We start from the raw sequence: 26,152 nt of genomic DNA, 5'->3' as shown, positions 1-26,152 counted from the left end.
TTCTTCCTCTTCTTCTTGAAGCTTGGCTTCCCTTTGGCGCCTTATGCTCCAACTCAAAATAAAGTTATTTACAAGTTAAGCCACAAGGACGCATTCCCTCCAATTCAGAGGGGAACGTCGGTCTGAAAATCAAACCCGTACACTAAAAGTGCTTAAGAATTCTTTAAGATGTATTTGATGATAAATTTGCCTAAAAATTAATATCTCCAAGGTTTCTTATTACAATGATTTGAAAGATCAGCTAAGAGGTCAATATAGCTGATTTTGATTTTCTTGAGCATAATGTTTCTGGCGCTATCGTACTTTGTGCAGTGAATAACTGCATGTTCAGTACTGTCAATCGTATAACATGAGTCACAAAATGGCGAATTCGCTCTACGATACCTGTACAACAGTTGAGTCGTGTCCAACATTTGCAATCTTATTTTACTGATTACAATTTCCATTTTCCTATCGATGTTTAAACCCTTACTCGGCTAATCTTTGGAATATGGTAACAGGTAGTTTGGCGACATTTTGGAGGCGATAAAGGTTACTACCTAGGACTTTGGGAATAATGTGAGAAGTACTCAGTTCCGATTACGCATTATTTTGTGTGAGGAAAATGAGAGATCATGAGATATGTCATGTGACATTAATGGACGAATTACAGTTCTTTAATCGGAAAAGGTGGTAAATTTGGAAAATTATCTGCAGTACTATAGTATTTTATATTAAGTTTCATTGTGTGTTGTGTGAAAGAGTGTTGATTAATTTTTGGATCGCATGGCGCTATCTAAAGTGAATTCTAAATTTTTAATGCGTTTATCTGATAATTCAAAAGAATTGGTTGAATGGTGTATGAGTGTAGGATTAATTGCGGATAAGTATGAATGTCCAACATGTGAGAATGAAATGAGATTGTGTGAAAGGAAGGATATTACAGATAAGTTTGAATGGCGATGCAAGAAATCTGGTGAAAATGGACATTTTGTGATCCGCCATGCACTCAAGATTCTGTAGAAGATTAGGTAAGTTAGTATTTTTAATCATTTGAGGATATTATTTTTTTATTGTTGCATTGTTCTAAATTTAAGGAGTAAATAAATTAATATGGTATTATTGGAAAATTGTTATTAGCAATGATTTAGTTTAAAGTAATTAGGATTGTAAGCTAATTTATATTAATTTAATGTATGTCCTTATTTATATTTTAAGTAGTGTTTTTTATTTAATTATATTTTAATTTAATGATCGTGATTTTGTGAGTTATATGTTTGTAGTATTTTGAAATACGTTTGAGTAGAAGTAAATGTGCATGGAAAGAATTTAAATATTTGACACTAAGTATTTGGAACCATTTTTAATGTTTGCGTTATAAATTGGCAGGTGAGGTTTATAATAGATAATTTAGAGGTAAAAGTTTTTGGATATTTTATTTTATACGTGGAAATGTTCATCCTTGGAAAGGGTATATACTTTTTCGCGAAGAGGTAATTTCATATATGTTCTTTTTACCAGATTTAAAGATTCGCAAAATTTTCATGCATTTTCGTAAAATTTTTCTAATTTATGAGAAAAAAGCAGTGTACATGGATATAGTGAAGAGTGTGCGCAATGCCATTTTTGTGCAATTCTGGGATGTTTTTTTAAGTAAAAATAAGTCGACGTGTACATGGTTTAATTATATTTTAATTAAATGATAGTTATTTTGTGAATTATATTTTTGTAGCAGTTTGGTATACGTTTCAGTGGAAGTAAACGTGCATGGAAATAATTTAAATATTTGACACTAAGTATTTGCAACCATTTTTAATGTTTGCGTTATAAATTCGTTGGTGACGTTTATAATAGATAATTTAGAGGTAAAAGATTTTGGATATTTTATTTATTTTATACGTGGAAATGTTCAACCTTGGAAAGGGTATATATTTTTTCGCGATCAGGTAATTTTATATATGTGCTTTTTACCGAGTTTAAAGATTCACAAAATTTTCCTGCATTTTCGTGCAAGTTTTTGTAATTTATGAGAAAATAGATGTGTAGATGGATGAAGTCAAGAGTGTGCGCAATGCCATTTTTGTGCAATTCTGGGATGTTTTTTTAAGTAAAAATAAGTCGACGTGTACATGGTTACTGTGTATGTGCGAATCTGAAAGACGCGGCAAGGAGTTTGCGATTCTGCACTTTTTCCCAATTTTGCAGTTAATATTTGTCATCATTAAGCAGTTTTGTTCCATGAAATTTTTAGCATAAGTGTAATTCGGCTAGCAGATTGTTGGAAAAAGTGTTGAGTAAATAAAAAGAAAAGAAACGTCTTTACTTCGTGAAGACAAAATGGCGGCGAAAAAAAAATAGAGAGTTGCTGTAGCAGAGTTGGTCGCCAAATTTTCTCCAAAAAATCGCCAAGTTACCATAATCCAAAGATTAACCCCTTACTCCACTCACAGTGAACATTACAGTAGCTGAATCTGCTGCCGGTGTAAGAAGTCTGCCAGCTGTCGACTTGCTCTTTCTTAATAGTATTCTCGATGAACCTACACGGATCCTCTGCTGAAATATCCCCCCAGTTATTCATATTTCTTCTTTTCGCAACTTTATCCGCTTTTTCATTGAACCCTATACCCTTATGGCCAGGAACCCAGATGACTGTGAGGTCATGGAAAGACTTAATCCGCTCGAAGAGCTTAAGAATGAGAGTTGGATCTCCTATGAACACAGCTCAACGCGCTGACTACAGATTTGCTATCTGTAAGGATAGCAATCTTATCGTGAGGATCAGTATCTCAAGGAGCTTACAAATGGCTCAAGCCTCAGCTGAAAAGATGGAGTTTCTATTGTCAATGCGCTGACTGACAATTGCCGCGGTACGATCTACAACCGCAATGCCAACTCCTGTGTCGGACTTGGAAGCGTCTGTAGCATAGATTTTAAACCCTTGATTCACGTAATCATTAATAATGGAACGGAAAAATTGCTGTATCTCCACATCCGAAAGATTTTTATTCTGAAACTCATACTCATTAGTTTTGAAACAACACTTAACTTCTTCAGAAAAATCTAGTTCATTGTTAAAAGTAATGCACTTACTGAAATCTAGATCGAGATTGCTTAGCTTATCTTTAACACACTGGCTAATGGGCTTACGTATTTTGCTCCACTTGCATCTTTGCAAGCAATTTTTCAGATTTTCCGCAATGGGAGAGGCTGCTGACAGAGCGATATTCTTTATTAGGAACTTCATTGCGGTGATGCATCTTCTTGTATCTAAGGCAAAGACCCCTGCTTCAACATATAACAACGGGAGAGGAGTGCTAATAGGCGCCCCTATAGCCAGTCTTAAAGCGTGATTATAAACTATTTCGAGCTTTTTCTTATTTTGTTGAGAGGTAGACAAAAGGAGACAGCTGCCATATTCTAATCTTCCTCTTATTGTAGCATTTGCAATATTAACGAGATCCACTTTTCTGGCACCCCACCTAGGGCTCTCGATAAATTTAAAAGCATTCAGCAGTCTTTCCAGTTTCGGTACTATTTTATTAACATGGACGTTCCAGCTCAATTTACTATCAAACCACAAGCCCAGAATTTTAATGTGATCTTCCGTAGGGATGCTAACACCATCAAGCTTCAATAGATTCTCTTCACTACTCCTTGACCCGCCGAAAATAATCGATTTACTTTTCTCTGGGGAAATGCATAAGTTCCACTCTTTAGCCCATCTATGCACTTTGAACAGCGCACGCTGCAAATTACTGACTACCTTGGAGGGCGAGACATCTGCACTGTAGAGGAATATGTCGTCCGCATACACGTAGCAGTCGACATCAGCCGGGATAATTTCATAGATATCGTGCATGAAAATTGTGAAGAAAATAGGAGACAAAATGCAGCCCTGAGGGCCTCCACTGATAATTTCATAGCTTTTTGAAAGAACCCCTCTCCACTTTACTCTAATAGTTCTCAGGTTTAAGAAATTATCAATCCACAGGATGCTATTCCCTTTAACTCCGAATTGCATGATTTTATAGGGCAGGCCATCATGCCAAACTGAATCAAATGCAGCTTCGAGATCAAGAGCCACCAGTTGAACAACTTTCCTTTGCTTCCTGTGGTGCAGGATACTACTGAACAATTTATTAAGCAAGACCAGACAACTTCCATTTGGAATAAAGCCGTAATGCATGTTTGAGAGTCTTTCACTTTGCTGGATCCTCGGAAGTAATCTATTGAGAATCATCCTTTCCATTACTTTGGCAAGAATTTGCGTTAAAGAAATTGGTCTGTAGCTAGAAACCAGCGCACTGTCGCCCCCAGGTTTCAAAAACGGGATAACAATAGCTTCTTTCCAATTCTTAGGGATTAGACCCAAATTCCATGACTTGTTGCAGGTCTCAAGGAGTGCTTGCTTGCAATCATCAGCTAAAACTGTGATAGCATATCTTGTAAGGTCGTCTTGTCCCGGAGCTGAGTTTTTGAGGCTCCTGATAGCTTTATCGAGCTCAAAACCTGAGAAGGGGTTATTAATACAGCTACTCTCTTCGTCACTAAAATCCAGGGAAATGAACTTTTGAACAGTGAATCTTGAATAGTACTTAGCAAATACTATACTTTGCTCTTCAGGTGACCAGGCGTGGCCATTCTGGTACTTTAAGATATTGTTAGAGAACTGGACCTGACTTTTGTTATTTTGAATATTTTTAACTATCCTAAATAAATTGCCATCCTTTCTGGTATGACTACATATTTTTTCCCAATAAAACCTTCTCTTGATATTAATGACCCTCTTAAGGTAAGCATTCCATTTCTTGTAAGATATCCAGTATCCTCTTGAAAGATGAGTTTTAGCGAGTCTAAGACATTTCCTTTTCTGGCCAAGAATGAAGTTACATTCTGTGTCCCACCATGGGCTGTTTTTGCGTTGAATCGCAATTTTTTTGAGGTTCTCCTTCTTCGTGGTGCTCAAGATGCGGTTGAAATTTTCCAGGTTCCTTTCTTTTGGGTGCAAAGCCCTGAATCTGTTACTGCTTTCTGTGGCGAACTTCTTCCAGTCACAGCGAACGAATATTCTCTGGTTGCCAGCAGCAGAGGCATTGTTATCATTTGCGAACTTAATTTTTATAGGGTAGTGGTCACTGCTAAAGGGATCAGAAGAAACTTCCCATTTCAATTGACCATAGAGCTCGGCAAAGCACAAAGCGATGTCAATGCAGGATTCAATTGCTCTGGGACTTACATGAGTGGGCTTCCCTGTATTTAGAATGCAAAGGTTGTTGTTGTTACACCACTCCAAAAGCACTCTACCCCCTGCTGACAGCCTGCTTGACCCCCAAGCCGGGTTGTGACAGTTGAAGTCTCCTAAGATAATAAACTTGCCGGGCAACGTAGCCAGAACTTTATCCCACTCTTTCACTCTGAACTGGCTATTGGGAAGATAGACATTGATCACTGAAATATCGGAACTATTTGCTCGGAGATCTACTCTCATAATTTCCCCTCCCGCTAAATCATAACTGCTATCTTGTACAAATAAGCTTGCCCATTGTTTCTTGATGGCAATCATTAGACCCCCGCCTTGGTAGGAGCTTAATCAATCTTTGCGAAAAATAACTTTATCGGGTAAGCAAAAATCGTCTAAATTAGAATGCCAGGTCTCCTGAATAATTAACACGTTGCAGAAGAATTCTTTCCTGCTAATGATAAAGTTTCTTTTGTTGGAGATACTTCTTGCATTCCATGAACAAAACGTAGGTCCCATCGAACTAGATGAGAGAGTGAAGCAGGGAAAAAAAACAACTTATTTTATGAATAAAATCCCGGTTTCTAACCTTGGACAGGCTTTTTTGGTTTGCTCATGTCAAACTTGCTTTGAATGCAGGCTTCCCTTGTTATTGGTTCTGATTTAGAATGGAGCTTCTTGCCCTTACTTCTTACTATTTCTAGTTCCGTAATATGCTCATCCAAGTCCAGGTCACTGTCAGACTCAAGAGCTCTTTCCCAATATGCTTATCTCTAGTGCATTCTGATATCTCGCTCAACTTTGTATCGAGCTTGTTGAACATGCTTTCATATTTTTGATCCAATCCTGCTAAGATTTTTTCGAAGTAGTCAGCCTGCTGTTTTAACGCACTTTCAAAAGATCCTTGCAACGCACTATTATTGGAGTCATGACTTTCAGGAAATCTTCCTTTGCAGGAGTAGACACCTGAGTTCCTGCCACTTTCGCATAGGACTTTTTGTTTGCTACAGCCTGCCTTGCTTCTACTACGGGAACATGATGGTCAGCACTATATTTGAGAATATTGCCCTCTTCGATGTATTTGGGACAGTTCTTCGAGGATGACGGCTACTTAAAAACGAGTAGCCGCAGAACGTTGAAATTTTGTATATAGGACTGCTATAACATGTAGATATGCACCTCGTATTTTGGTTGCAATCGGCCGCACCAAACGTATATAAATATATTTATATATATATCCACTCTGTTACCCGGCTCAGTGATCTCAGTTTCTTTACTTTGTAAAATGTTTGTAAATTGTACATTTTTTGCTTTAAAAATGATTGAATTATGTTGTTCTTATCTTCCGGTTAAGGTTTTATGCCTTTAGTAAATCTGTATGTAATATTTTTAGAATTATCAACAATGTTAAAATTGTTTAAGTGCCGCTAAGCCTAATAATGTTTTTGATGGCGGACATTGCTCTTGTTTACATTTGAAACAGCAGGATAGCGGATTTGTTGCCAATCTAGAGAAACTTAGATTCGCAACAACAAAGATAACGCCTTCTTTTATTATTGCGAATTAAATCATGCTTAATCCTTTCTGGAATTTTTTCGAGGAAATAAGTGTTTAAGATTTACTTCGTAATTTTTAATACAGATATTTTGAGTTTTTATGTATTTTTGCCTTGTCGCGAAGAGAGAACTGAATTAATTCAATGAGAAATACTCAATCGTCTGTGAAAAACTGTTTCTTTTTTGTTTTGTTTGCTTAATTTCTTTTATACATCGTTCTAGCTTTATTATAATATTTGAATAGAACATGTGGCAACGATTAGATAATTCTTTAAATGATATAAATTTTGTACATTCTGAGTTATAATATGAATGAAATATAATACTGTTAAGTGAACCTAGCGCCAGAGTGTCGCTATGGTAAACAAAGTGAATTTTAAAGAATGCATTTATTCTGTTGTGGTTTATGCGCTGTCGGCGAAGTAGGTTTAATTCAATCTAATAAGTTTAAACGAAATGCAAGAAAAAATGCGTATAATTTAATATTCAGTACAAGGAAGTCATGTGGTGTACACATCAGATTTTTTTATCAGTATAATTGTACGAAACATAGCTCACGTCAGCAGGGTTTTCCTTATTCATTGTTTCTGACAAGCTTTTCTGATTGGTTTCTGTTTTCCTAAAAGCAGACAGAGGCAGAAAATATGTCATTGGTATATGTTTATTATTAAGAAGATAGTTTATCAAAGTTTTTATGATTTCAGGGCAACAGTGTATCAGAATGTGAAACTTTACCTTCCAACCCATGCCTGTAAACAATATTTGGATGCTTTTGCAGTATTGGAAAAGGAGTGCGGCTACAGACCTGATAATATTCCTCAACTGGAAGATGTATCTAGATTTCTTAAAAGTACGTGCAATGTTTTATAATCTCCAAAAGTATGAAAATAACAGTTTTGTAGGTTCTTTTGCTATTAAAGTTTTCCTCCTGAAATTTTTTCTTCAATGAAATATTATATTTTTATATGGCTTCTTCAGCAATTGATTTAGTTGGTACTATTTTACAGCATAAAATTTAGGAAGTTAACTTTTTGAATTTAAAAATGTTAAAGTGAATTCATATGTAGTTAGCTTAGAGATATATCCAGATTTCTTTAAAATTTGTAATAAAAGTTACGTTTTAGTTTATCCTATTCCTGTGTAAAAAATGTGTATATAAAATCATATTTTGTAAATGAGCTTTGAGGTAAAATATCTTCAGATTAAATTATAAGAAACAATGAATAAATTAGCTATTGAAAGATACTGATTCATTTTTCCTTGTTTCCTCTCATGTGTTTGAAAAAAGGATAACATTTTTTGCAGAACGAACTGGATTTCAAGTTCGCCCAGCGGCTGGCCTTCTGACAGCAAGAGATTTCTTAGCCAGTCTTGCTTTTCGCGTTTTTCAATCTACTCAATATGTACGCCATGGATCGTCACCGGATCATTCTCCAGAACCGTAATTTTTTATGTTCTCTTAAATGTAGCTTTCTTCTGAGCTGAAGCTCCAAAATATTTTATTTGTATTTTACTCAATAATTCTGACAATTTCCATAATACTGTCATTTATATTACGAAGTACGTAAAAATTAACAAACATGCGATTTTGGAAATATTATTTTTCTAATAAATAATAAGTGGGTTTCTTCCTGGTGGTAAAGCAGTATTATACTATGTACGGGAATTCATAAGGATAATGCTAGGTAAATAGATATTAGACTTAAAAAATGTCATTTGCTTTCTCCTTTGTAAGCAATTAATAAATGCTAAATTCAAAAATAAATAAGCAAAGTTTTTAAACACTGAGTTGATATGGTAACATTTAATGTTTTACTAATTATTATTATTATTATTATTATTTCCTACAGTGACTGTATTCACGAACTACTGGGACATATCCCAATGCTATCTGACCCAAATTTCTCTCAATTTTCGCAAGAGATTGGGCTTGCTTCCTTAGGAGCAGCAGATGTTGATATTGAAAAGTTTGCAACTGTACGTAATGTTTTACTAATTTTCTTTAGATTTCTGTTTTCCGAATTTATAATTAAATCAAGAAATGGATCATATATAGAAATGGGGGAAAATGTAATTTAAATGTCTAGAATATTTGCATCTAGTTCATTAAAATTTACTTAACCCTTTTACTTCAGTAATATGTTTACATCTTTTAGCTTTACTGGTTCACGGTTGAATTTGGTCTTTGCAAAGAAGATGGGAAAACGAGAGCTTACGGAGCTGGTCTCCTGTCGTCTTTTGGAGAGCTACAAGTAATTCAATAATTCTGCACTTTTAAAAATCTGATGTCAAGTGCATTTCTCTGTTTATTAGCACTGTTCATCGTAAACATAGTGCTCTCATATCAGTCAAATACAACGCATTTAATTTGTGCTTGTTGCCCATTTTGATGTGCAATTTTTGTCAATAAAACGGTAAAGTTTCTTCATGAAAACTATAGCAAATGTTTTAGTACTTTTAGTTCGAAATTATAAAATTAGAAACATAAAATTACCTCTTACATTTTGCAATAACTATATAGATCTTCTATCTGATTATTACAATTTCCTGTTTTGCAATAATATTGCCAGAAGAGACATGTAGAGGTTATCTCTGCAGAAATATTCCACCTGATCGAAATTACTTTAGCACACGTGAAAAATTTTCAATCGTGATGACAGTAGCAGCCCTAACAATACAAATTATTCTAGATATTACCTGAAGTATTAAAATAGAACTATTATGGCCTTTTCCAAAATGGGAAAGGTCATATTAACAAGCATTTCCAAAAAGATGTTCTTCTAGATACGTTATTAATTAGGAATTTTAAAACGTGCTGTAAAAATTATATCTCGTAAATTGGATAAATATTGTGTCAACATTCGTCACTGCATAAAAAACGGATTTGAGAGAGTAATTAGGAGACAACTTGCATGATATTTTGCATATATCAATTAATTCATCCCTTTCAGTACAGCTGAGAAAAGGCCACTCCAGAGCCAATGAGTATTAAATGGAAAAGGAAATATCTCCAGATATTTCAAAGAAAAAACTCACTCGAAGTAAACTGCATTGATTTCGATGAAGTGGTTGATTGTATCTAGGAGTGTCAACATAAAATTGTTAATTCTGAAATTCATATTAATCTAATACATCACTCATCAGCCATCGATGTCCTACATCATCAAACATCATTCACACCAGTCATCAATATGTATCTCACAAAAAATATGTTTCATAAGTTCGTCAATGCTCCAAATTATCAATAACCAAATTATCAAGCCAAGGTACCAAACATGTTATAAGGTCTAGGCCATGTATTATTTGAGATTTTCTCTGAAGTACTCTGCACTTTCATAGCAAATTATGTAAATGGTTCAGTTATTTCAGCTGAGTCTATAAATCTGCAGCATGCTCTGAATAAACTTCAAATAACGATTAGTGTAATTCTTCACCGGCATTCTTTCTGTAACATTTTGCTGCCTTTCAGGAATACGACGTCTGTTTCTAGAATTCCTGTGCAATATATTCTATTATATTGAGGATTTGGCGAGTTGTAGAATGTCCAGAACGAAATCCAAACTCATTCTGGCCAATGAGATTTAATTTTTCCAGATGCTTTGTCAGTCGAACACTCAAAATTCTTTCAAACACTTTCCGATGGCGGGAAGTAAGCTGATGGGTCTGTAACTGTAAACATCGCGAGGAGTTTTTCCCGGTATTAGAAATGTAATTACTAAAGAGTGTTTCCACTGCTGCGGAAAATGGGCTAATCTGATACAAGCATTAAAAATGTTGCAGAGCAGAACAATACAGTTCCTTGGGAGGGCTTGTAACGCTTCTCTATTTATATCATCAAAACCCCTCGCTTTTCTTTTCTTTAATTTTTTAATAACTTCTTTTACTTGTGAAGGCGATGTGAATTTAACGAAGTCGTCTATTTTTTATACTTTCTACTACCTGGTAAATCTGTATTTCATGATCTGAATTTTCATCCGTGTGCTTTTCGAAAACTTTGCTAAAGTTTAATGCCATAATTTCCGCAATTTCTGCCTCGGAGTGATGAGTCTGACCCATGTAATCTATCGGGTATAAATATCTTGTCTGGGTGCTTCATAACGAACTTGCAATTTTCCAAACCGTGTTGGTGCTTAAACCTATATCTTCGAGTAATCTATCCTATTCGAGTAATCCTCTTCGTGATCTCCTGTTTAATCTTCCTCGTAAGGTAGTTTACATAGCTTTTATCTTTGGATTCATAATTTGTTACCATTGCTTTCTTTTATGGTTTCGCTGTTTGATTAAATTAATAATATTCTCAAAGAGTTTCTGATGGTTATTATTCCTGCTAGTATAAGAAGAGTTTTTAATTGGGCTTTGAATTTTTGAGTTTAAATTGTGGATCCCATTTTCCAAATCCGCGCAGTGATTAATGGAAATTCTACATGGAATGCTGGTAAGTTGGCTTCTGAAAAATGTCCAGTTAACGTTTTGCTGAATTTTTTGAAGAGGTTAATAGAACCCATAAAAATCAAAATTAATTGGTCTGTGACCAGAAGATAATTCGTCTTTTACTTCCAAACAGGGAGAGCTGTGATATTATTTAAAATTAATAGATCCAGTATATCTCCTCTTCCATCCTGATGATATCTTGTGAGGATGTCTGGGGCGATAATTCTGATGTTGGAATTAAGAGCATAATTATAGAGAATTCTTCCATTTCTGTTTTCACTCCTACAGTTCCAGGAAAAGTGCTTTGCGTTTATATCACCTGCGATTAAAGTACAGATGGAGGACAAAATAATACGAACACCTCTGAAATAATGGAAAATCTTTATTAATAGGGGCTTGGACCACCCTTTGACTGAAGTACAGATTGAATGCGACGTGGGATAGATGCATGAAGATCATGGACAATATTTAAAGGAATATTAAGTTCCTCTTCCAGAGCGGTCTCTAATTCCAAAAGTCCGGATGGAGGAGGAAATCGGGAACTAAGTTTGGACTCCAAATATGCCCATAAATGTTCAATAATATTCGAGTCTGGAGACTGAGAGGGCCAAGCGAGATGTTCAATTGCATCGCCATGCTTTTCAAATCATTCTTGATTACACCTAGCAGTGTGGATAGGGGTGTTGTCGTCTTGAAAAGGCGGTTGCTCCCCAGGGAATACATTCTGGGCAAAAGGATGGTCATGATTCCCTAGAATGCTTAGATAGTGATTGGATGTGATCCTTCCATGCATAATAACAAGTGACCCACGACCACGCCAAGATATCGCACCTCATACCATAATGGCGCCACCCCCATGCTTCAAAGTCGGCAAGAGGCAGTCAGGATGAAACGCTTCTTTGGGCGTTCTCCAGACATAAACGCGTCCGGTCGTCTGAAATAGGGTGAATGACGATTCATCTGACCATGTTACCTGTTGCCACTGCTGTGGGCCAGCCATAGTGATCTCCGCACTATTGGCGTCGTTTGAAAAAATTAGTTGTTGTCACCAAGGGTTTACGAATTGCCACTCTGCCATAAATGTTCGCAGCGTGAAGTTCCCTTTTGACAGTTTTTGTTGAAACAGGGTGCTGGAGATGACTCTTCATTTCGGATGTTATCTCGGATAACGATTGCTTGTGCTTTCAGGCTACTATGCGCTTCAAGACCCGTCTATCCCTATCAGCCAGCTTTGACTTTCGGCCACTGTTGTGCTTTGAAGATGTCGTCTTACCCTCTTTCGTGTACGCTGTCATAACGGCTGATACCCTACTCCTTGCACACTGCACAAGGTTTGCTGTTTCCGTAACCGATGCTCCATTTAAAGGCGCTCCAAATATCATTCCTCCTTGAAACTCTGACAGGTCTGACATTTCAACTTCTCACAGACAGTTCGATCGAAGTATGCAACGCAGGTGACTGCTGTTGAGAGACTGATACCTTCCTCTTCACACTCACTAGGTGGCAGACTTCAGTTGCAGGTGTGAAATACGTCATACTTTTCCACATGTGTTCGCATTATTTTGTCCTTCATCTGTAGGTAAGCTTGAGTTTGTGAGAGCATCCTGTGTTCTCTGAGAATGCTATCCGGGGGGTGATAGACCGAAATAAATGAGAATGGTTCATTAAAACCTGAGCAAACCTTGAACTATTGCAGCAATCTTTTCGATATTTCCTGTATCCGGGAGATTAAATCTTGCATGTTTTAGGTGCCTTTTGACTAAAATTGCCGTGCCACCTCCTTTGTTATGTTGGCGGTCGTCATGAAGGACACTTTATCCCTGAATATTTGTTCTGCTGTTTGCTTTTATATGGGTCTCGTTCAGCATCATTATATCTATGTTATAAGTGTTCATGTAAGCGATGAGTTCTTGGATTTGATGATGAACGACATTGGCGTTAAAGAATGAAATTTTTAGGAAGCTTGCTGTAGCTGACATTAAACTTGGAGAATAATTTAAAGGCCTAGAATTCATAATTGATATTTGAAAAGTGCTTGATAGCTGCCATCCCGACATCGAATTGATCAAATATAGTCATGGTTACTTGAGGCCCACCAGCGGCCGAGCGGTAAAGTCGCTGAACACTGGTATTTCGGTCCGCGGTTTGAATCCCGCGAATGGGCTGGCTGCATGGGCGTTTTCGTGGTTTTCCCCATGTGTAACGTGTATACGAGCCAGTTTCCCTATAAAGTCCTCCACGAAGGCATTCCCCCCCTTAGGCAGATAGCCCTCGAGGCTTCGCCATAATCACACACACACACTTGGTTGACTTGAATTTATTGAAGAAAATTTTTGCGTGCCCTAGTTGGGTCTTTAGCCACTCGAAAAATGAGGGAGTGTTTTGATTGGCTTTTGGTGAATTCCATGAGGTGGTGGGTTTGGGGATCTCCTTTGAATTCGTGTTTGAGAGTTTTGGGAAATCTTCTGAGTTAAGAATAAAATTAGTTTTTCGGCTTTTTTCTGTGCTTCATTTGCAGCTTTGGCTTCTATTCTTTTGAATGTTAGCTGGGTTCCTCTCCCATCCACGATAGAACGAAACGTGATTATTTCCGCCCAAAACACAGATTGGGGGATTTGCATCTTTCTTAATCTTACACAGATAAGTTTCATGATTCTCAGCGCATTTAAGGCATCTAGGTGTGTAGTGGCACAGGTGCCGTGTATGCCCGTACCGTTGGCACATTGCACGGGACCTGGCCTTGATTTATAATTAACTACTTGGACATCTAGTCCTCTCAGTTTTTAATGTCAAAAATCTTTTTTCCTTCTGGATTTCTTTTGGTTTCTGCTAGGAAAACTGGTAATTTGATAATTTCTCCATCCATTTTTGCGGTAATTTGGCTAATTTTCTCTATTGGTATTCCCATATCTTTAATTTCTTGTTTTAAGATTTCTAAGCCAGTAGTTTTGGGGAGTTTTTTGATAACTGCCTTTATAGGTTTATCAGAGTTCATTTTAAAAGTGTGAAAGGGTATTTAATGCGATTTCAGAAATTTGGTGATTGTTCCATAATGGTCGGCTTCAAACACGCGGATAGTTAATCTTCCACCTTTTAGGTTTCCGTTATATTTTTTAATGCTTAGATCTTTTTCAAATTCTTCGTTTAATTTATCTCAATTCCCTGCGAAATCAGTGAGTACTATATGAGGTATGTTACCTGCGGTCTTTTTTGCGATTTCGAATGGTGTGTCATCTTTCTCCTCATCCATCTTTTATGCTGCGTATAGTTGGTCAAATTTATTTTTCTTAGGTGGATATTCAACCTCTGAGTTTGATAAATTACGTTTATGCGTAATTCTTGGGGTAACAAAACCATCTTTATCTATCGATTTCTTTTTACGAGTTTTCCCGCTAGAGCTTTCAGTTAGGATTTTTGCCTTATCACTACTTTGAATAGAAGAAGTACTTGGGGTTTGTAAATCATTAATTGATAATTTCTTTTTAGCTTCTGCTTCTGCGTAGATCGTAAGCATAGCGACGCTGTCACTGAGTTGCTTTAATCGCGCTTCTGAGTTGGGGCAATTTGATTTTAGGATTGTATCATGCTCCTCCATAAATTTAATTTTAAGAACTTCTAAGTTGCGCTGATTATCGTAACTCTCACGCAACTGCGCTACAAATTTGTATGCAACATCTTCGCTAATATCCATTGCGTCAACCTAACACTGCTGCTACCTGGCTGCTTTGACTCGGCAATACATACTAGAGAAAACAAATAAATATTACTCTTACAAATAGTCCAGACGAAAGCTGTACTCTCCGCTAAAACTTGCCCAAGACGCCAAGTAACACTCGACCTCGTCACTAGGTGCTCAGTGGTCGAAGTGCAGCGATTTTGCCAAGAGGTACCTTTATTGGTCTCTAGATGTTTATGTATTGGTTTATATAGGGAAAATTGGTTTATATTTGGATATGGGTACCTGTATAGGTGTACGGTTTTTGTCTGCTGGTTTTTGTGAGGAATAGACCTACGGAATATCCATTTTTTATGGAGATTTGGCCTATGGATATGCATGAAATTCTGACTTCTGGCTATGGGTTTTTACTGAGATTTCGACAATGGTGCTTACAGGTTTCTATCAGTTTTTGCGGAAATTTGGCCTACTCGTGTCTGTACAGGTTTCTGTACGGGTTTCTGTTTATAGGTTTTCATGAAGATTTGGCCTATGGGTACCCATACAGTTATATGGGTTTCTGTTTATGAACTTTTACGAGGATTTGGTCTACTGGTACCCGTACAGCTGTACGGGTTTCTTTCTATGGGTTTTTACGGAGATTTGGCCTACAGGAACTCGTACGGTTGTACGGGTTTCCGTCTGTGAGTTTTTACGAGGATTTGGCCTACGGGTTGTAGTATTGTGTGGCCCCAACTTGCCAGCAACCGTGGTAGTGATTACTAACCGTGGTAGTAAATTTACACAAACACGTAAGAAGGGTTTAAAGCTCTTTTTATTCCACTTTAGAAATAACAGCTGCGTTCACTTGACGCTCACAAACTACGCCGACCCGGCGGTTTAACAAAACAGAAATGTGAAACTGAAAATTAATGACAGGATGAATAAACAACTAGATCACTACATACGAGGCTCTGAAATCGTAACTAACCTAACCGCGTTCTAAGATACAGCTGAGATTCAGCAAGCTTACTGATTAAGCAGTTGAAGATTCAACGAACTGCCGAGATAGGCACACAGGCCGAAACGCGCGATTCTTAAATTTCTACCTAGCAACCTTCACGTTAGCGATTCAAGAAGCACACTTACAAGCTCGTTTCCTTCTATTTAAACTCAACTTACTTCTGCTAAAATTTGAATATACTGCGCGTTCTACTACAATTTACATACTCTGGCATTGGCAATTCTAGGGGAAAGTAAAGGCTTGACAGGAAAGATAGCTTAAACTTAAAATAACTGTTAGTTAAAATAAATATAAACCCTACAGGGTAACCGTAGGTCAATTCCCCGTAAAAAAATTTATGAGTTTCTACGGGGTATTTTTAGCAGCAGAAGCAATGAGGACCCAAAAAGTTTGCACCGGAAACTAAATACCGTAGTTGACCACAGAGGAGCCAAAATGTAAATAAACGTGCACAGTTGCTCATGTTTGCCCCTTTTAACGAGCATCTTTGATACGCTGTCCGATATAAACTATCATAACTCAAAAAATAATTTGAATTTTATAATTTTTGCATTTTGTTGAGAACTGTTTACCTTTCTTTCTAAAAGGAAACTGGTTCGTAAGACTGTAAAAAACATAAGAGCCGTACCTTTTTAGCATACCTGTTTGGCTTTGGATTTTGAATATAGTATCCAGAGTTTTAATGTCGTTAATTCTATCACACAGATTGTTTCTTTTCTTAAAATCATTTAGCAAAAAGTTTTGCCTTTTCCCAGAATTTTCATCCGCATTTTTTTTTTTTTTTTTTTTTTTTAGCATGCTTTATCAGATAAACCCGAGCATCGTGTTTTTGATCCTGAAAAAGCTGCTGTTCAACCTTATCAAGATCAGGATTATCAGGATGTTTATTATGTTGCAGAAAGTTTTGATGATGCTAAAGAAAAGTTCAGGTGAGTTTCAAAATGTGTAACTGAGATAAATATCCATAGTTATAAGTTAAGTATAAGTATTATATTTAGTTCTAAGTACTCCAATGAAAAGAGGAACCTTGGGATAAAAGGAACCCAATGAAAAAAGGAAATATAATGTGTATTCATGTAAAGGAAAACCGTAAAGCTCAATGAATTTGAGACAGATCAAAAGTGCAGAGATGTTTCCAGAAGAGATCTGAGATTTCTGTTGATCTGTACTAAATTGTTTCTTGAAATATGTATTTGATCTTGAGTTTAAGTTAATAAACTAACTCTTATGGTTTTTTTCTAACAATTTTCTTTTGTAATCCTACATTACTTCCTCCAGGTTGCATTGAAAACATGGTTTTAAATGTATAATCTTCTAATATCAGACCCTCTTTGATTACAAATGAAATGCGTTTTTGATTTATTACATATATTATCACAGAAAAATTTAATAAAGCATTCATTTTGAGAAGAGAAATATCTTCTAAAAGTGATCTATCACTCCGAGAAGAAAAATGTAGAAGACTATAAATAATAAACTTCGTACATCGATTGCGTAATGGAGGAATGTGTTTACCTTAGAAATGATAATAAAAGAACCTAATGTAGTGTTTTATAATTAGCAAGCCATTGTTAATTGAGTTAGCAGAAAAAAACATTTAAAAATTTTGTATTTAAAAAATTTTTAAATTATTGTATTTAGTTATCAATGTACGAGTTCATTTTTTTTTTAGCCTAGAGGGGCAATTTTCAGAGAAGGGCCATTAATTTCTTTTGACAGTTTGCGTTGGTTCACTATAAACGGTGTTTCACTTTCCAATCTGTAGCCACCAAATATTAGAGTCCTGCATTATATTTAAAGAAATTAAATAATGAAGAAAATATACGTATGTTTCTCGCACTGGGAAAAAAAAAAGGTACCTAAAGACATCAAATTTTGAATAGCGTAGTCCTCCACATGAATATGGACATCGGGAAGCCCAGATTTGTAATTTTTTTTATTATCTATTTCATGCTTTATAAAACTTTAACGAATTTTTGATTAACAAACTCAACGATTTCAAAACAAGCAATGGCAAGACTGTGCGGAAAAAAATAACAATTTTATCTCCAAAGCGCGAGATTGTGTATCGTAAATTCTAAAGATATGATCTTTTTAATTATTTTATGGTGTTGCTGTTGAATTGAATTTTATGGTTTAAATGCGAAGAACATGATATTTATTTAGTAAATGAAGGTAAGGCAGAAAAAGTTAAATAAACGTCCGTTTGGGTGTAATATAAAATTTAAAAGCTTTCAGATTTAATTTATTTTTTATTTTTATTATTTATTTACTTATTTATTTATTTATTTATTTTATCATATGTTTCTCGTGGAAAGTAAAATTCCAGAAAATGGGAAATTCAAACAACATCTATTTGTGCAAATGTGTCAGTGTTTCTTGGTTCATTCATCTGCTTATTTAATTTGTTCTCTGAGTAATGAGCTTTTGGTTAAACTAAGTAAGGCAAAGCTAATAATAGGCTAATAATAGGATTATTAGCCAAGGAAGATAGTTTTCGAGAAAGTCTTTCTGAGCGAAACTGTCCCGTATCCACGTCGTAAATACAGAAAACAATTAAAACTCTCTAATATAGCTAGTAATTCGTTCGCAGGGATTCGAAATCGTGTCGAATTACCAGGGTTCAAAAGCCTTAGCCACTCGGCCACTGAAAGACCACAATCATGAAATTTCTGTTCTCTGAGACTTTGCATATCTAGGAAACTGCAATTTGTTTCACCTAATTTTATTTTTCCAGTTTCAAGGCAATTAATGGGACGAATCTAAACAGCCATTCTAACTGCTACGATTCGAGCACGAGGAAGATAATTAACGTAAACAAAATTACTGTTGTTGTCATTTCCATATTACATGGAACAATGGTTGCCAGAGCCTACTCCGAATAGAGGGTGGACTTCCATTTTCCACCCCCAATTTTCAGGAAGAGCACCCCGGAGATAATCCGGGGTCTCCCACCCCTCTCCACTCCCACCAGTCCACAAGAGAAGACTTTCGGTTCGCCGCATATTTAGAGTGTCGCCATATCGCACCGACACTATACATTTATAAACATTCATGTCTTCTCCGGGATTCAAACCCGGGCCCTTCCGTACTGTAGTAGGCGCCCGTAATTACCATACCGTCTGGGCGACGAAGAAGCAGTTGAGAAGTCCCTGTGAGTCGATCTTCCTCCTGCAGCAAGGCAATTTTCAACTTCGAGATGATTCTCGGAAGGGAACTGCCATATGAAATTGTCCTTGCAAGAGCGTCACAAACACGCTGTATAGGGTTAAGGTCAGAAGATCTGGCTGGCCAATCCGAAATTTTTTTTTTGTTTTTTTTGTTTTTTTTTTTTGTTTTTTTTGTTTTGGAAATATAAGAGCAAATAACTAAGAATGCTAATGCTTTGGATTCTAAATTTATTAACGATATTTTAAATTACTGAAAGTGATTATTGGCATAAAACATTTTAATGGAAGGAAATGATTTCATCTTTCAAGTCAGACATATCGATACTTAAATAAATTATGACAATTGAACTAATTAAAATTGTATTAAGTTCTGCACTTTGTAATGTTGATTGGGTGTTAGTGGCTGTTATATCAACAATATAGGAAAGAACTTACCTTTATTCTTAAACTTACCTCTATCTGATAATGGTTTTACCAGTGGCCGAGTGGTTAAAACTACTAAGCATTGTTAGTTCAACCTGGGTTGGAATTAAAGCAAACGAGCTGGCTGCATAGTTGGGTTTCGGGGGTTTTCCCATGAGTAACCTGAATATGAGCCAGACTGCTTTAGAAACTCATGAAGACATCCTTCCTCTTTAGCAGATAGCACTCTTGTGCTTTGCTCCAATCAAATAACCTCATCAATAGCCCTGACCATCTAATGATTACATTCAAAACTTTCTTGCCCATTTGCAAGAGACAAAATCGAGTGTTATCAGAACCATGAATTTCAGTCAGCATAAGGTGCTTATTGACGGCTATAAGTTTAAGAAAGATAATTTAATCTAAAGTGCGAGAATACAGAAGCTCAACTGCATCCACACTCACTTCGAATGTCACTTAGATTTATTAAGGATTTATTAAGTCTGCTATCGAATGTTATTATTAGCACTATGAATTTCAGTTAGCATAATATATTATTTGGCGTTTGATCGGCTAAAGACAGTTTACCCTAACAGTTGTTAATAAAGAAGCTCTAGTTTCTATTCTATTTCTAATGTCGCTTGAGTTCCTTAGGCTGTTTTTCTTCTAATCTAATCTTAGATTGTGATAAGGAAAAAATAGGTTCTTAATAAGACATAATTCTTAATAAGAGAAAAGAAATATTAACTAGTACTTTTTTATTTCGACGAAAGGAAATTATTCACGAAGAAAGCAAAAACATTCGAAACAGATAGGCGATAGGAAAGAACGCATAATTGGAAAATGCTAAATATGCTAATAATGAACTTAATTCGAAGGAAAACAGAATTTTCATCGAAAATTGGCATAATGTCAGTTAAAGTTGCAGGTCTGTTTTCAAAGATTTGACTTCACCTTCTTCTTCAGCAGCTAAAAAATGAAATTACATGATTAAGCGCCAATGTTCAATCGCAATAAGATAATATTCGAAAAGGGTATGAAAAGATTCTAGGGAACGAAACACTCAGAACCATCTATTGTTGAATCTGCGTTTCATATACATGTGAATGAAAATCAACTAAGAAACTAAGTTCTTCAAATGCTGAGAGCAAATAAGATCTAGAATTTGGATCATTTATTTAAAAAAATATTTTTATGGATGTTAAAAGCCTCTGGGCAATATAATCCCCACAGTGAAATTTTTCGCTTAGCTGAGTATTGAAAAGATTTTCCCACCAACAATGACTTGCAGTGGTTGATTTATGAGATTCTTAAAAGTTAGCATCCAAGAATACAGCATGCATATAGCATGCATAAGAATGTACAGTAAGACCCCGCTTAACGCTGTTTCGTTTAGCGCTGTTTCGGTTTAGCGCTCTTTTATTTCAACCGGGGATTCCACGAAATCGCTCGCAGCATACGGGGATTCCCCGAAATATTATGCAGCGATAGGTTTCAAATACATATCCGAAAGAGTGTACTTGTATTTCTTGTTTGGTGCGGTATTGTACAGACATATTTTGAAGGGGTAAATGTGGAAGATGTCGAAGAAATAATTCAAGAAGCAGCGGCTAGTCTTTCTAATGATGAGCTCAAGGAATTAACTGAACAAGAAGAAAACAAAAATGTTGACAGCAGTGATTCAGAAGAAGAGCAAAAAGAACTTTCGATGGCGTTTGTAAAAAGGAGTTTGTCTACCATAACTGAAATAATGGATCAATTCATTGAAAATGATCCGAATTTTGACAGGAGCTCAAAAGTAAGGCGTGGTGTTAGAGATGCTCTATCCGTTTATGAAGAACTTTTAAGAGAACAACGCAAAAGAAAAAGGCAAACAACATTAGATGCTTTTGTCACAAAGAGGCAGAACACTGAAAACGCGGAAGGCTAACTAAATATAACTGACTTAGAATTTTATTTGTTTTTTTTTAAGAATATTCGTTTTGTTATTTATATTTTGTTTTTATTTTTGCAAGAAATAATAATGTGGTATTAATTTGGGCTTTAAGAAATAAATGTTTGGTTTTATTTTTATTAAAAAAACATACTTTTTAAATTTAATACCTAACCAATTTCCTAGCCATCTTCCCCTAACCCCAATATTTACATGTAAAGATAGCCTCGTATAGCGCTGTTTCGCATTACGCTCTACTTTGATGGAACGTATCCCCCGCGTTAAGCGGGGTCTTACTGTACATTAATTAAACAAGCTAAATCTTTATAATTTCGCATCAAAGAACATGAAACTTCTGAATCAACCATTCCACAGGATTGTTGGCCGGAAAATTGTACCTTTCAGTCCTCTGCTATCAATATTATTCACAAGCCGCCTGGATGGCATGTTGTTCAGTGGAGGTTGGTCTGTTAGTCTAAAACCAATGGTCTGGACCTAAATGTGTTGTCTTTCTCTCTTCTTTGCAGGTATAGCTTTGTCACTCTCTATGGTGCACACCGGCAACGTTCTCGGTGAAGATTAGGTTGAGCTGTCTTTGGGCTCTCCCAATTAGCTATGAATGCTTAAACAGAAAATGTACGGCCTTTGGAAGAAAAAAAAAAGATATTTTAAAAACTTATTCAAATGCTGAATTAGATTTTCCAGGATTTTGCTACATTTGCAAAAATCGTTTTTTCAGTTAATGATCCAAATTTTTAAATCTTATTTACCCTTAACCCTTAAAGAACTTGATTCTTCAATTAATTCTTGTTCCTTTTTTCATCACCACATGATATCAGATGTTTCATGTCCTATCACATTTTCATAATCTTCAGGAAGGTTCTTTTCCTATGAAGGAATGTTGGCACATTATTCTGTAATGTCATTTTCTTGGTGGTTGGCTAGTTAATTTATTTATGGCAAAGCACTCAAAGGCTATAATCCTTAAGGGAGCGATATGTTTAAGGGCTGTATGCTTAAAGGAGCTTGGAGGACATTCTGACAAAAAGTAGCTCGCATTCATGTTTAAAAAGGGGATTTTAGGCCTTTTTCGAACTAAACACGTCCGAAAATAGTATCTTTGAGAGTTATAACTGCATCAGAAATGATGCAAATTTTTACTCGCCATGAATATGATTTTCAAGTAAACTTTGTAAGTTTAATCGTATTAGTATTACGTCTTTGGTAAGCGAAATATACTTCGATGACAATATAGTAACTAACCAGCCAATGTTCAAATTGATACTCCTTTAGTATTTCCTTACTTTAAATGCTAATCACGAGCGTTTGATATATATGTACAGTCCTTACCCAAAATAACTACCAGATTTTATGCTAGACTAAGAATACTGTATAGAAACCAGTCGGAGTCATATAATACATAGTATCAGACAAATCCTAGTCTCGTCTGCAAGTTGTAGCTTGTCAAATTCCGTGTGACCAAGCTGTAAAATTCCCTGTGACTATCTGCAAATTTTCATATGCCCATGTGCCTTGCCATTAGTTGTGTTCTTTATCAAGTAAGCATTTGATTAACTACTACCCTGCAGTTTCTTCTATACGGTCAACATCAACATAGCTTTTTTGTTGGTTGGCGACAGTAAACACAGTAGACAGTGCTGTTCTTATATATATAGACAGATCTTTTGGCGTATCTTTATTTCCTTATTTGTCTCATCACCGCAGTACTTTCGAAATTTATAAAGCTATACAACAAATTGTATTTTTATCGCTGATGTGTACGGGCAAAGTTAGAGTGGAACAGCAAATGAGAATTATTTATACCCACCTCTATCGCAGCGTTGCTTACATATAAGAGTATGATTATGTATTTTATACCGGAAGTATACCATTATTATCTGACAGCAGATATTCCAGTTCAGATCCAGTTTTTTGAATATTCAAAAAGATGTATTTATTCTACTAAGTTTGAATATCCTTGTGTGTTGCAAATAAAGTGAGAAATCTCGTTCTGTAAAGAATACTCAAAGCTATGTAAAATCAGATCTGGTATTTTACAGAATACCTAAATATTCTTTGTTACGACAGCATTGTACACAATACCCGAGTTTCATAAGATGCCGGTTACACGTGCTCTAAACTATATTCACACAAAGTATTCTTATCGACAGTGTTCTTGTGTATCTTTTACGCTAATCAGAACTTCGTTTTATTGCGGTCTAATTAGCACAAAAACAATAGAATTCCTAATGATAATTCTAGCTGTATAAACTTAGCGAACTGAAAATATGTTTCTGCTTGTCAATATTGTTAAAACTTGTCAATGACATAAACTGCCATATTAAAACCAAAATCGAGTTACTTTTTTATTGTTTATTTCAGATGTCGAAAGAAACAGCATTAACATAATGGATTCATGTTTCATTTCTCATTACCTTTTTGTTCTCAGAAAAGAATTCCAATTTTAAAAAGAATAATTTCTTTTCACATCTTATTAACTACCGTATATATGATTATTATTTTTAGAGTAGTATTTTTTGGGTTCTAATTATATATTTAACATGTTTAGGCATTATGTTGATCACCATTTGAAGAGAAACTACGAAGTACGTTACGAACCTTTCACGCAGTCTATTCAACTCTTAGATTCAAATGAAAAACTTCAGTGGTTCTCTGATTATCTCCGTTGTGAAATGGTACGTCTCTCCACTGCTATCAAGAAACTGACAGCTCAATGAAATCTGTTTTTGACTTCAAATATTCGGTGTTTCAAATATTCGTAACACTTTTGAACGAAGTATAATCTCCAATTGTCCGAAATATTTTATCCAGAATCATTTTTCTAAAGAAAATGGACAATTTAGAAAGAAATTGTTAAATCGAAACTCAGAGCATAATGAATAACAAAATCCTCAACATTTCTAACAGAATTATCCTAAATATATGATAATTTATTACGGATATTGCTAAAAGTAAATTTAAAAGCAATCAATTATTTCTCTCTGCATTTTTTATTCTTCTCATATTTCATTTTATCTTTGTGTCATCTTATATTATTAGCCATGTATAATGTAAAACATAATAATTATAACCTGTCTTACCTTGCTGTTTTTTAACCTTTATAAAATATCATTATTAAGTAATGAAAGAAAAATTGTATAATTTAGTTCAAGAATTGTATTATATTTGTATTCTTACTTGAAATAAAAACTCTAAAAAGAGCTGACATGTACTTGATTAAGTAGGGAAATTTTATTATTCACGAATACTTTTCGCGCAATGGATGTTATACTACATAATTAACATATGTTACTCATAGAGGATTTAGGTATAGCATCTTTAAATGTTGTGATAACTATCCTTATTATTGAGATCGTTTTGAAAGCCATCTTAAGATAAATTGATGGTGTATTGCATTTTGTTATACAATAATGCTATTCATGCTTAAACTTCTAGTAGCAAAATATACGTGTGTAAAGAGAAATACATGGTAGAATCCTATAACTTCTTGCATATTATTGTTATTCTACGTCGTACTGAAGATTAGAGGTTAATATCTCAATTTTCACTGCAAAATTAATAATAAATGTTTCATACCATAAATGTAATTTACATAATCTTGCTCATTGGAACTTTAATCTCAGTGCTTCTGTTATTATATACAAATCATTAAAACGTATAAAAATATAAGGCAGAAATTAGAATTATTGTTATTCATATGTATACTGTATTAATGTTCCTGATTTCATGTATTTATTTTCTAAAATTTGGAAGCATGTTTTATAAGACTTTTTCAAAGATATATATATATGTATATGTATATATGTGTGTGTATGTGTATTTGTAGGTTATTTTGTTCAGAAGCATTTTAATTCTTTTTAATGTAAATTGAACTGAACACGTTGTGTTTTTTGTTGAGAAATGAATAGTAATCCCGACAAGTAATCAATCGGTAGATAATAATAAGCATATGCAGTGACACTCCTTTATCAATAGAGGTCAATATGTTTGCTTTCAACTTTTCTACCCATCAGCCAATTTCAGATCTTTATTAACTAACTTTTAATGTTCTCAATAATGCTTTAATCTGTCAGGAAATAGAAATTATTCAGAAATGCATAAATGCGTATGCTTGATATTTTGGACTGTAATAGAAGTTTCACTTATCTTATAAAAGATGTGCAGAGTTGACATATTGTAATTTGTAACGTAATTGTTCAAATAAATGTAAAGCATTCGAAAAGACTCATTTTCTAATTATTTATCAATGCAAATATTAAGAACACAACATTAATTATACTTGTACAATATAATGCTTTTGCAATAGACCTGAAATAATTTCAGTAAAAACTGTATAAATTCGCGTAGGAAAGTTACACGGAAATTGCGTATTTCAAAACTAAAATCTACCTCTATGTAAACAGCCAGGCGACGTTTCATCCTGTCTCTGACTTCTACGGAAAGTAACTACGAACTCAAAAGGTTTTAAATAAACCTTTTATTAGCACTAAATAAGTTAAACAGCTCTTGTATTGAAAATACGTCAGTATTGCTAGTGGGATTTGGTACTTACGTATTAACGCAACCAGGCCAAAATTCGCATAAATTGCCAAATTCTGCGACCCTACGTGTTATACGTAGTTTTGTAAAAAGAGCATATGGAGATTCACAAAATTTTCCTGCATTTTCGTGCAAATTTTTGTAATTTATGAGAAAATAGCAGTGTACATGGATAAAGTGAAGAGTGTGCGCAATGCCATTTT

General features: G+C 35.1%; 1 protein-coding gene across 2 annotated transcripts in view; it reads left to right on the top strand.

The window, feature by feature from the left end:
- Positions 1–25,634, top strand: part of ple (tyrosine hydroxylase ple) — a 133,646-nt gene extending 108,012 nt beyond the window's left edge. For both annotated transcript variants that reach the window (XM_085807137.1, XM_085807136.1), the window contains 6 exons: positions 7,479–7,624; positions 8,080–8,215; positions 8,625–8,751; positions 8,931–9,026; positions 16,680–16,813; positions 23,959–25,634. In XM_085807137.1, coding sequence (XP_085663263.1) covers positions 7,479–7,624; positions 8,080–8,215; positions 8,625–8,751; positions 8,931–9,026; positions 16,680–16,813; positions 23,959–24,127 — 808 coding nt within the window. In that variant the 3' untranslated portion in view covers positions 24,128–25,634. The remainder of the gene's footprint in view (positions 1–7,478; positions 7,625–8,079; positions 8,216–8,624; positions 8,752–8,930; positions 9,027–16,679; positions 16,814–23,958) is intronic.
- The last annotated feature ends 518 nt before the right edge of the window (positions 25,635–26,152 follow it).

Source organism: Stegodyphus dumicola, chromosome X1 (genome assembly GCF_044657685.1).
Source record: "Stegodyphus dumicola isolate Sdum_Otavi_A_Nest chromosome X1, ASM4465768v1".
Lineage (NCBI taxonomy): Eukaryota > Metazoa > Arthropoda > Arachnida > Araneae > Eresidae > Stegodyphus > Stegodyphus dumicola.
The sequence above is the reverse complement of the archived record's forward strand: the minus strand, read 5'-3'. Positions and strand labels throughout refer to the sequence as shown.